The sequence below is a fragment of the Sphaeramia orbicularis genome, chromosome 17 (genome assembly GCF_902148855.1).
Source record: "Sphaeramia orbicularis chromosome 17, fSphaOr1.1, whole genome shotgun sequence".
Taxonomy (NCBI): domain Eukaryota; kingdom Metazoa; phylum Chordata; class Actinopteri; order Kurtiformes; family Apogonidae; genus Sphaeramia; species Sphaeramia orbicularis.
Window position 1 is genome coordinate 48,580,947 of NC_043973.1, and position 12,004 is coordinate 48,592,950.

General features: G+C 40.4%; 1 protein-coding gene across 1 annotated transcript; it reads right to left on the reverse strand.

The window, feature by feature from the left end:
* Window positions 1-1,484: 1,484 nt before the first annotated feature.
* On the reverse strand, window positions 1,485-2,861 carry LOC115437089 (vicilin-like seed storage protein At2g18540; the record flags this gene model as incomplete). The annotated part of the gene is given in 6 exon segments (XM_030160190.1): window positions 1,485-1,562; window positions 1,764-1,808; window positions 1,851-1,884; window positions 2,280-2,470; window positions 2,595-2,648; window positions 2,739-2,861. Coding segments are annotated over 6 exon segments (525 nt in total), but the record flags the coding sequence as incomplete, so codon positions are not given.
* Window positions 2,862-12,004: the final 9,143 nt, after the last annotated feature.

The following is a 12,004-nucleotide window of genomic DNA, read 5'->3' on the forward strand; positions in this document are numbered from 1 at the left end:
GTCTGCCAGTCTGCCTGTCTGTATCAGCCGACAGTGTGTGTGTGTGTGTGTGTGTGTGTGTGTGTGTGTGTGTGTGTGTGTTGTGTGTATTTGGGACTCGGTGTGCCTGTGTAACTCTCAGTGGAGCTTGCTGAGCACAGCTAATCACTGTGTGGAGCATCTTGGAGCCCTGTGATGTCCTGTGAGATTCCTAACAAACACACACACAGAACACACACACACAATAACACACACACATAAGGAGTCCAGGGGAGCTGTGGTGCCCGAGGCCACAAGAGAAGAAGAAGAAGAAAGTCCTTTTGTGTTGTGCTTCAAGCTCTCATCTGTATTTCTCCTGAGAGGAAACAGTTTAAACACAGGAGTGGTTCTGGCCAAATGTGTGAATTCGGATTCATTTGTTTTAGTTTTTTAATTTGTCAAGACTGGGTGTTTTTTGTGTTGACTTCCAACTGGATTTCGCTCTACATTTAACCATTTCCAAGTGATTTATTATCATTTATTAAACTATTATCCTTTGCATTTTTTGGTGAAATCATGTATTTTCCTATATTTAATTTACTGACCATGTAGGTGTTAATAAAAGCTCAATACATTCAAAAGTTCTTATGTCAAAGGAGAAAACCGAAGATTACTTTTCCAGCAAAATATATCATTAATTCTGCATTCCATAGGGACTATAGATGTGTCCGAAAAAGACATCTGATGGTGCTGATAAACTGACAAACTGCATTTTACTTCAGTTATTTCACTGTATTGACAAAAGTCAAAAGTTATTAAACATTTTAAATCAGTAGCTCAGCAGTTCCCAACCTCTTTTGGCTCATAACCCCATTTTAACATCACACATTTCTGGTGAGACAGAGACATTTTTGAGATAAAATTAATTTGTTTTTGATTTGTTTGCTATACTATGGTCCAAGGGAGCGGGTTTGATTTTGACATTGGTGGGGACACAAAAAGAAAGTTGATGTTTTTTTGCATTTGTGATCATAGTTTCAGCTCATGTCGAGCTGATCAAACAAGCAAACAATCACAGTCAGAAAAAAAATTCAGTAATTGACATGTTTAGAATGCATATGTGAAAATATAAGGACAACACAAGAACTGAATGCATTCTGCAAAGTTATTCTCATGATGAACACACGCATTATTATTTAACCTCACCTGTGAATTTACAGCCTCTCCTCCTCTACCTCCTCCTTCTTCTCCTCCTTCTCCTCCTCTACCTCCTCCTTCCTCTCCTCCTCTACCTCCTCCTTCTTCTCCTCCTCTACCTCCTCCTTCCTCTCCTCCTCTACCTCCTCCTTCCTCTCCTCCTCCTTCTTCTCCTCCTCTGCCTCCTCCTTCTTCTCCTCCTCTAACTCCTCCTTCTTCTCCTCCTCTACCTCCTCCTTCCTCTCCTCCTCCTTCTTCTCCTCCTCTACCTCTTCCTTCTTCTCCTCCTCTACCTCCTCCTTCCTCTCCTCCTCCTCCTTCTCCTCCTCTTCTTCCTCCTTCTTCTCCTCCTCTACTTCCTCCTTCTTCTCCTCCTCTACCTCCTCCTTCTTCTCCTCCTTCTTCTCCTCCTCTACCTCCTCCTTCTTCTCCTCCTCTACTTCCTCCTTCTTCTCCTCCTCTATCTCCTCCTTCTTCTCCTCCTCTACCTCCTCCTTCTTCTCCTCCTTCTCCTCCTCTACCTCCTCCTTCTTCTCCTCCTCTACCTCCTCCTTCCTCTCCTCCTCCTTCTTCTCCTCCTCTACCTCTTCCTTCTTCTCCTCCTCTACCTCCTCCTTCCTCTCCTCCTCCTTCTTCTCCTCCTCTTCTTCCTCCTTCTTCTCCTCCTCTACTTCCTCCTTCTTCTCCTCCTCTACCTCCTCCTTCTTCTCCTCCTTCTTCTCCTCCTCTACCTCCTCCTTCTTCTCCTCCTCTACTTCCTCCTTCTTCTCCTCCTCTACCTCCTCCTTCTTCTCCTCCTCTTCTTCCTCCTTCTTCTCCTCTTCTACTTCCTCCTTCTTCTCCTCCTCTACCTCCTCCTTCTTCTCCTCCTCTACCTCCTCCTCCTTCTCCTCCTCTACTTCCTCCTTCTTCTCCTCCTCTACTTCCTCCTTCTTCTCCTCCTCTACCTCCTCCTTCTTCTCCTCCTTCTCCTCCTCCTCTACCTCCTCCTTCTTCTCCTCCTCTACTTCCTCCTTCTTCTCCTCCTCTACCTCCTCCTTCTTCTCCTCCTCTACTTCCTCCTTCTTCTCCTCCTCTACCTCCTCCTCTACCTCCTCCTCCTTCTCCTCCTTCTTCTCCTCCTCTTCTTCCTCCTTCTTCTCCTCCTCTACTTCCTCCTTCTTCTCCTCCTCTACCTCCTCCTTCTTCTCCTCCTCTTCCTCCTCCTTCTTCTCCTCCTCTACTTCCTCCTTCTTCTCCTCCTCTACCTCCTCCTTCTTCTCCTCCTCTTTCTCCTCCTTCTTCTCCTCCTCTTCTTCCTCCTTCTTCTCCTCCTCTACTTCCTCCTTCTTCTCCTCCTCTACCTCCTCCTTCTTCTCCTCCTCTACTTCCTCCTTCTTCTCCTCCTCTACCTCCTCCTTCTTCTCCTCCTCTTCCTCCTCCTTCTTCTCCTCCTCTACCTCCTCCTTCTTCTCCTCCTTCTTCTCCTCCTCTACCTCCTCCTTCTTCTCCTCCTCTACTTCCTCCTTCTTCTCCTCCTCTACCTCCTCCTTCTTCTCCTCCTCTACCTCCTCCTCTACCTCCTCCTTCTTCTCCTCCTCTACCTCCTCCTTCTTCTCCTCCTCTACTTCCTCCTTCTTCTCCTCCTCTTCCTCCTCCTTCTTCTCCTCCTCTTCCTCCTCCTTCTTCTCCTCCTCTACTTCCTCCTTCTTCTCCTCCTCTACCTCCTCCTTCTTCTCCTCCTCTTCCTCCTCTACCTCCTCCCTCCTCTCTACTGTCTGTCTCCTGACATAAATGTTGATTCATGACATATGAACAGATTGTGGATACACTGTTCATACAGTTTGATGGTACAGTTACTGTCTGAGCATAAAAGGTTTTTACTTTCAATTATTACATGTCATTTATTCCCAAAAATATGGATAAAATCACATCTAGAATCACATTTAGAATCTGAGGTTTATAGTATTTTCCCCTCAAATTTTCTTTGTGTGTTTTTTACACAGCTGCTCTTCCATAGAAATGCATTAAAATAATCAGTAAAGTCACTTTTCAAAGTGTTTCTGTTTGGCATTAATAGTGTCTTTTCTTCAGTATCTGTGTTGAACCTGTGCAGTTCCAGACCCTTAAACTAACTCACACTTTGACTCCTATACAAGTCTCTTATGACCACTTTTCTTTTCTTTGACATCCTTCACATCCTAATTACTGAGCACACACACATGGGCACGCACACACGCTAACACACACATGGGCACACACACACACTAACACACACACATGGGCACGCACACACACTAACACACACACATGGGCACGCACACACACTAACACACACACATGGGCACGCACACACACTAACACACACACATGGGCACGCACACACGCTAACACACACACATGGGCACGCACACACGCTAACACACACATGGGCACACACACACACTAACACACACACATGGGCACGCACACACACTAACACACACATGGGCACACACACACACTAACACACACACATGGGCACGCACACACACTAACACACACACATGGGCATGCACACATGCTAACACACACATGGGCACACACACACACTAACACACACACATGGGCACGCACACACACTAACACACACACATGGGCACGCACACATGCTAACACACACATGGGCACACACACACACTAACACACACACATGGGCACGCACACACACACTAACACACACACATGGGCATGCACACATGCTAACACACACACATGGGCACACACACATGCTAACACACACACATGGGCACGCACACATGCTAACACACACATGGGCACGCACACACACTAACACACACACATGGGCACGCACACACGCTAACACACACACACGGGCACACACACACTAACACACACACATGGGCATGCACACACACACACACACACACACACACACATGGGCGGGCACGCACACACACTAACACACACACATGGGCCCACACACACGCACACACACATGTCCAAATGCACATGTAAATGAGTCCACTCATATTCAGATCCATCTGATGTGACTCAGGCAGAACAAATACAAACATATTGAAAACTGACATTAGCGCTCCAACTAGCAGGTTCCATTTACAAGTAGATGGAGTGACAGCGGGGACGGCCAATCACACGTACGTTAGCAAAACCAAAGAGCCAATCGGAGAGCGATATTTACGTTAGAGGCGGGACTTCTAGCAGAGACCGACTGTTAACCCTTTGTGTGCCAGGATCATGGACTGAACACTCCGGACAGCGGTTGGACTGAGAGGGACGACACAGTAGTGGATGGATATTGGTAGGAGCGTGTCCCTAGTGTCCATACGCAGTTCTACGCCCCTGCGATGTTGCAAATAAATGTTAATTTTAGACAACATTTAGGCCATATAACGTATACAGTATAATCCACCTTTTTGGTGTCTGCTTCTCAGTTTCTCTTGGAGATGTCTTAGCGGGGCCAGGGGGGCAAAGAAACCTTTCCATTCTCTGTTGGGTCTGGTTTTCTGACTGTGACTGTGTCCAGGCAGGTTGAAGCGTAGCAACAAAAGCAGTCTCATGATTGGGTCAATCAAGATATGCCCTCTCAGATATTATATCCTGCATTTTATTTGAACTTGATTTTTATTTGGAAAAGTGTGTGGTGTTTTAATTATAATGAAATATATATTGAATCATTAAAAAAAATATTAGTAATTGTTTTTTATTTTTATCAATTACTAGAAATTTCAGGCAAGTCCATTTGAATTCCAGGCGACCCCAAGGTTGAAAAACACTGCAGCAGATACTTTTGGGTCTGTGAGGGTTAATGCTCTACCCATCAAACTGCTTTGTTTCTCAGTGGAAATGCCAAGTTTGAGATGAAATGAGAAATAATATCTGGAAACTTTATATTTCAGTGGAACTCTTGCTCACCCCAATAAACATGTACTTTGGATTTATTGTTGTTTGTTTTATTGTTAGTGTGGTTCTTCTTTTTCTGTCGGAGATTCAGTGTTTGTTTTTTGATGTATTGCGTCCTGCACATTATAAAGCACTCTTTCACTTAAGAAAAGTGTATCATAAACAAATGTCACGAACTAAATTACAAGCAGAGCTACTTTTTTTTTTAGAGGGGACACATTAGTCACAGGTTGTTTCATGAAGTCAATACCCTTTCAGTTCTGACGCAGTGATCCGGGATAAACCCATGTGTGCTATTTTGCTCCAAATGGCTCACGTTGAACTGACTCTGTGGCTCGACACCTGACCAGGGCTTAATGATACCGCTGTCAGATCAAATGGTGAGCGCATGCTTTTATAATAACTTTACACTAGGTTCAGCACAGGGTTATTGGGGAATTATGCTAATGCTCCATTATATATTGAGGGTGACTCACTATACAGGAAGTGCCACTCTGCTTAGAGGCACACAATATACGCATATGCATATATGTACTTCATTCCTTTCATAAAGCTTAAAGCAGCGTATGACTTTCATCATAATTTTTTTTTTTTTTCAAATTTGTAAAACCCCACTAATAGCCTAATTATCACTGATCCATTAGCCCAGTGGTTCCCAACCTTTTTTGGCTCATGACCCCATTTTAATATCATAAATTTCTGGCGACCCCAGACATTAAAAACGGAGACTTTTTTTTTTTTTTGCTAAAATTAATTTGTTTTTGATCATGTAATAGTTTGCTATACTATGTTGCAAATAAACATTATTTTAGATGACATTTAGTCTATATGATGTCTATTTTTATGGACAGAGGCAGGAAATCCAGGTGTAGATTAAAGGTCAGGATCTGTCCAGTCAGTCCAGCTGGGATTTACAAGGAGGACAATGAATACTGAACAAACAAGAACTGAAACTATGAATTCTGAAAGAGCTGCAGCATCTGAAACTGACCACAGTGAACATGTGACACAGAAACAGAACCACAGTGCTGCAGTTTCAGCTTCAGTTTGTCATGTCTGTTATAGATTGGGATTGTCTCTGTCAGATCCCCATAGATTTTTTATTAGTAGGTTTTATTTACTTTTTTTTTTAATCAATTACTACAAATTTCAGGTGACCCCATTTGAATTCCAGGTGACTCAACATGGGGTCCTGACCTAGGCTTTAATAGTTTGGGATTTTTCATTATAGTTTAGTTTTATTTAGTTTTGATTTTTTTGCTGTAATTCAGTTAGTTTTAATTCGTTTTTAGAGCAAGTTTGCTAGTTTTTATTAGTTTAATTTTTTTTGTAAATGCTTAGTTTTAGTTTAGTCTTAGTATTAACTTTAGTTTTGTTGTATTGTTTATCTTCTTTACCGTCGTATTCACATAAATCCCAGACCGCACTCTGCTTTCTCCCAACTTTAGTCTCCAAGTTGGCAGGTAGAGTGGGGACCAGAAGACGACTCTAAATGACAAGTGACGAGAAGTGATGGACCATTAAATATCATATGGTGCTGCTAGCTAAAATTGCTAGAGCAAAATAAATCGCTTTCGTATCAATCCGACATTGACAAAGATGAAAACGAAGGGAATTTTATCCATAATTTTTAGTTAGTTTTGTAAGCACACAATACAGTTTCGGTTAGTTATCATTTTTTTCTTTTAATTATAGTTTTTATTTATTTCAATTAATGAAAATGTTTTTTCAGTTCTAGTTTTCATCATATCGTTAACGATAATAACCTTGGTCCCGACCCCAAGGTTGAAAAACACTGCGTTTGTCTTTCTGTGCTTCACTTCCCTCACGGGGAACAACTTCGAAGATGACTACATCGTAAACACAGTCCGCTTGTTTACATAAACAACACGTCACTCAGTCTTTTCGGAAATTTTGTTACGAAGTGCATTGTGGGAATGGGAATTCCACACAGCGACCAAGTGATAAGTGGTTTCTCACAGATTCAGCAAGAAAATGAGCCAGATTGCTTCATCGTAAAATGATCCAGTCCACTCTTTTGGAGAGGTTTGTCATTTTATTAGTGAACATCAGCACAAAGAAAAAAAGATGCCAGGATTGTGACTTTCAGTGAATAAAGGCAAGAGCAATCAAAGGAGGTATATCAAGGATGTACATTGTGTTATGGTCCAGTATCCTTGGCAACAGGATAGTGTGGTGAAGGACAGCCTGTGTATGTCTTATAACTGTGTTCCTAATTATTCTGCAGCCAAAAGGACAAATTTGGGTGGGAGATTAGTAACAATAGATGTAGCAGTGGGCTGAATTTACCTACAAAATATCACATATAAAAGATTAATTTAATCTGTAGTAAATCTTTTTGTCATGTTTACATGTAGATCTCCTTGTAGTTCAGGGCCGCATGCAGACCAATATGATCTCAAGCGGACCGAACGTAGACCACTGAACACTGGGATTATTGAAAGTAAGATGCAATGAACAATAGGTGTTGAAACTAATGTATTGTGTCGACTTCCCCTGGCTGATGTGGAAATCTAAACTGTCAAACTATACAAGGCATTCCAGGTGTATTTTTATTTGCATGCACCACAGACTGCATTGAGTTGTGAGATAGGAGAGTTTTTGTTATTCAAACCTCTAGAGACTCACTTTGTCGTATACGAAGCAAAAAACAAACATCAAAAACATACATAGTAATGTAGTTACATCACACCTTGCCTATGCTGCGGGAAATTGTAGCACATTATGAGGTGCACTCAGAGTTGTACGGCGAACAGAAAAATCAAATGCAGTCACATCAGTATCATTCCCATTTGAGCACAGCAGACAGACATCCACAAGCACCCACCCTGATCCTTAAGCCCCCCTAAAAACTCTGAGCCATCAAAACAGGCTCTCTGCTCGGGTATAATAGCCCCTCTCTTCTTCCCATTTTACAGTATTTCCTCTGTCCATCTCAGCTGTAGCGTGGGGGTTTCAGAGACGGAGATTAGAGGCCCCCCTCTGACATCACAGATGGACGCTGCCATCCCCCTGCCATTAAATTCTTCTGAGAACACACACACACACACACACACACACACACACACACTACCCTTTTGTCTATAAAATAGGGCTGTAAATCACTTACACTTCATTAGCAGTCTGACCATGTTACAGCTGTTAGTAAGTCACATTATTTTACCCAAACATGTATTTGTGAATATAGTAAACTATATTTACTTTTTGGCTAATTGTCTTAGCTTATTTTTTTCTGTTTTCGATAAAACTGCATTATTTTAATTTCTGAAAGCATAGAATTAGAAAGAAATACAGCTTCTGATGCTAGTTCTCTTGAATATACAGCCAATTAAGTGGTGCCAGGCACAACAAACCCCGCCCTTTGCATATATTGTAGCTTATTTTGGCATCGATTCAGCTGATGTCATCATGTCTATGTGTGTGCTGATGTCAGCAGATGAACTGCTTCTATATATGTGCCAAGTCTGAAGTAAATTGAAACAAAACTGATGTTTTTCTAGACATTTAAAGTTTTGCCCATTATAAGTAAATGGGAGAAAAAAAGATTTTAAAAATTCATAAAAAATTTAAACTTGGACCTATGTTTCCCAGAACGTAATGACATCTATTCTGGGTCACTGGCAATCTATAAACCTAATTTGGCATGAATTCAACCAATAGTTTTGCTGCTACAGACATGTGAAATTTCACCCATTATAAGTAAACGGGGAAAAAAAAATATTTCAAAAATTCATAAAAAAAAAAAAATGGAATTTTGACCTACTGTTCCCAAAATGTAATCAGATCTATTCTGGGTCACTGGCAATCTATAAATCCAATTTGGTATGAATTAAACCAATAGTTTTGCTGCTAGAGTGTTAACAAACAAACAAAGAAACAAACCAAACCAAAAACAATAGCCCTTGCCTCCCCTTCAGGGGGGAGGGGTAATAAAAACAGCAGTAGAATGGGATCATTGGAGTTGTTTTCACCACCACCACCACTGATGAAAAACTATGTGGTGTGATTCAGGTGAGATTGTGTTTACAAATGTGGTATTAATGTTCATATAAATTCACTGATGTCCTTTCTTTGTAATGAAATAGCCACGAGTGGTGTTAAATGTAAAGGGCAGTAAACTGTCAGTGTGTGGTGGTACATGTGTCTGCACAGACCCTTCCCTCTGCTGGGATGTTCCATTTTTCTCCTGCTTTTCTGTGTTTCACAGGTTTCAGGGCAGCATGTTTGTATACTAATACTGGATTAGATATCTATAGAACTTTTCAAGGCATTCAAAGTGCTTTACAGTAGTGATCCATCATTCATTCGCTCACACACTCACACTCTGCTGGTGGAATCTCCAGCCAACACCAGCATCCTGCTATATAACACATGTTCTGTGTCCCATCGATGTTGCAGCACAGGAGGGCGTTTGTACGGGTTTTCCTCAGCCTTCACAGGCCCGATCACCACCAAACTCACCAAATAAATACAAACATTCCCTGACTATCTACTAGGCACAGTTTTATGTCTGTATTCAAATGCTGTGAGGTATTCTGGGAGATTTTAGCCTCTCTCTCCTTTGAATTCTTCATCCCTGCCGCCATACTCCATTTTCAGAGGTGGTTCTGCTGCCGTTCATGACATTTCTACTGCTAGCAGATGATGCTACAATGTGAAGGCTGCAGTTCACTACCGCTGGATGAATTTAATCGTGCTTGACAGGCCAATACTATAAACTGATGGTACTGAAATAAGCAAACTGCCTAAATGCATAATTGTGTCTCGAAAATATTCCTTAAATATCCACTCCCAAACAAGGTTATTATCGTTAACGAAAACTAACAAAATGACTAAAACTAAAATTGTAAAAACATTTTCGTTAAGTGAAATAAATAAAAACCATAATTAAAACAATAAAACGATAACTAACTGAAACTGTATTGTGTGCTTACAAAACTAGCTAAAAGATATAAAAATTACGTCTAAAAGTCCCTAAGTTTTTGTCTTTGTCAATGCTGGATTGATATGAAATCGATTTATTTCCCTCAAGCAATTTTAGCTGCTGGCACCATATGATATTTGATATTGTCACCTCTTGTCACTTGTGGTTTCCAGTCGTCTTCTGGTCCCCACTCTACCTGGAAACATGGAGACTAAAGCAGCAGAGTCCTGTCTGGGATTGATTTGAATACGACCACAGAGAAGAAGAGAAAAGAGATAAAGAAACTAACGCTAAACTAAACCTAAGCACTTAGAAAATAACAAAAACTAATAAAAACTAGCAAACCTGCTCTAAAAACTAATCAAAACTAACTGAATTAGAGAAAAAAAGTCAAAACTTAATAAAACTAAACTAGAATGAAAAATCCAAAACTATTAGAACCTTGCTCCCAAATAATGTGAACAAATAACATCACAACTTTTTTTTTTTTTTTTTTTTTTACAAAATTGCTGCTGCTCTTGCTGTGTCCATTTCCAGTCATGAATAGGCACTTTTCACACACAATGGCACCACGGGTACAATGTTACTAGTCATAATAATATAAGTATGAAATAACTCCTATTACATGGCTCTCTCCTCTGTCTGCTCTTAATGTGCAGTTCTGTCTGAGACATAACATTATTAGATAATCACACACATACACAGGCAGTTTATTTCCTGTACAGCAGTCCCACAGAGGTTTATGAGCATGTGAATGTGTTTATTTGTGTTTATAAATTTCAACTGGTGTGACAGAATCAGAAAGTAATGTTTTATTTATCAATTTCACACCCGTTTTGCACACTGCGGCACTCACTGCATTTAGTTTAATCCTCCCAGTTTTAACAACTATGTTTCAAAGCACAAAGGAGAACCATTCTTACCTCACTGAATAGTAAAAGACAAAATCCTGGACAGAATATCACCCTACTAGACATAATAGACACTGAATTACATGACTGTTTTGATCTGGTGGTTGGTTTGTTGATGCTCGCTAACATCACCTCTGTGTGACTGACTCAGCTGCAGACATTCATTCTAAAGTGTTTCCTTATAATCAAATTAAATTTAAGTCAGTATTTTACTGTAGCTATCATAAATACACATTAGTAGAAGTGACTTAATTGAATTGAGTTAGATGAATGTGAACTAATTTCTTTGAATTGTGAGTGTTATCAATAAAATCTCGTCAGACAAACTCAATTACATTATATTACATGGAAGTTCTTAATTTGAGTTGGGGCTACACATATATTTTTGATGGAAAACCTGCCCACAATGTAATTGAGTTGGTCCAATGAGTAATTTTTTTGAGTGCTGGATACGTCACCAGTTTATATTTGAAATAAATACTTCAGTCAATCACTCAGTTTATCGTAGGGCTGGTGTACGCAGTTGAACAACCATTCCGTCTGAAAACAGCCGTCAACACTCTGACTTCCATGTGGATTCAGGTCAGTTTTTTGGTGAAAATCCTTACAGTAAGTCCTGAATTTGTTCTGTGACTCTCTTCTGTTCCTCTTTCTCTCAGTAAACACAGACTCACAAAGAAATTTCATGTGAGCACACAAACATATCAACCACAAAATGTCCTTTCATTGAGTCTGTTTACATGATCATAAAAATCCAAAAACTGGGAGTAGTCAGATAATTGCAATGGTCAGACCTGATGTGTTTACTTGTAATAGTTTAGATCAGGGCTGTCAAACTCATTTTAGTTCAGGGGCCACATTTAACCTAATCTGAACTAAAGTGGGTCAGACCAATAAAATAATAGGAATAATAGGATAAGAACTGATAAATAATGACAACTCCAATGTTTTCTCTATGTTTTTGAGTGAAAAAAAAGTCAAATTCCTTAATGAAAATGTTTACATCTACGAACTGTACTTAAACATAACATGAAAAAATACGAACCTGAAAATTCTTCAGAAAAGTAAGTGCAATTTTAACAATATTATG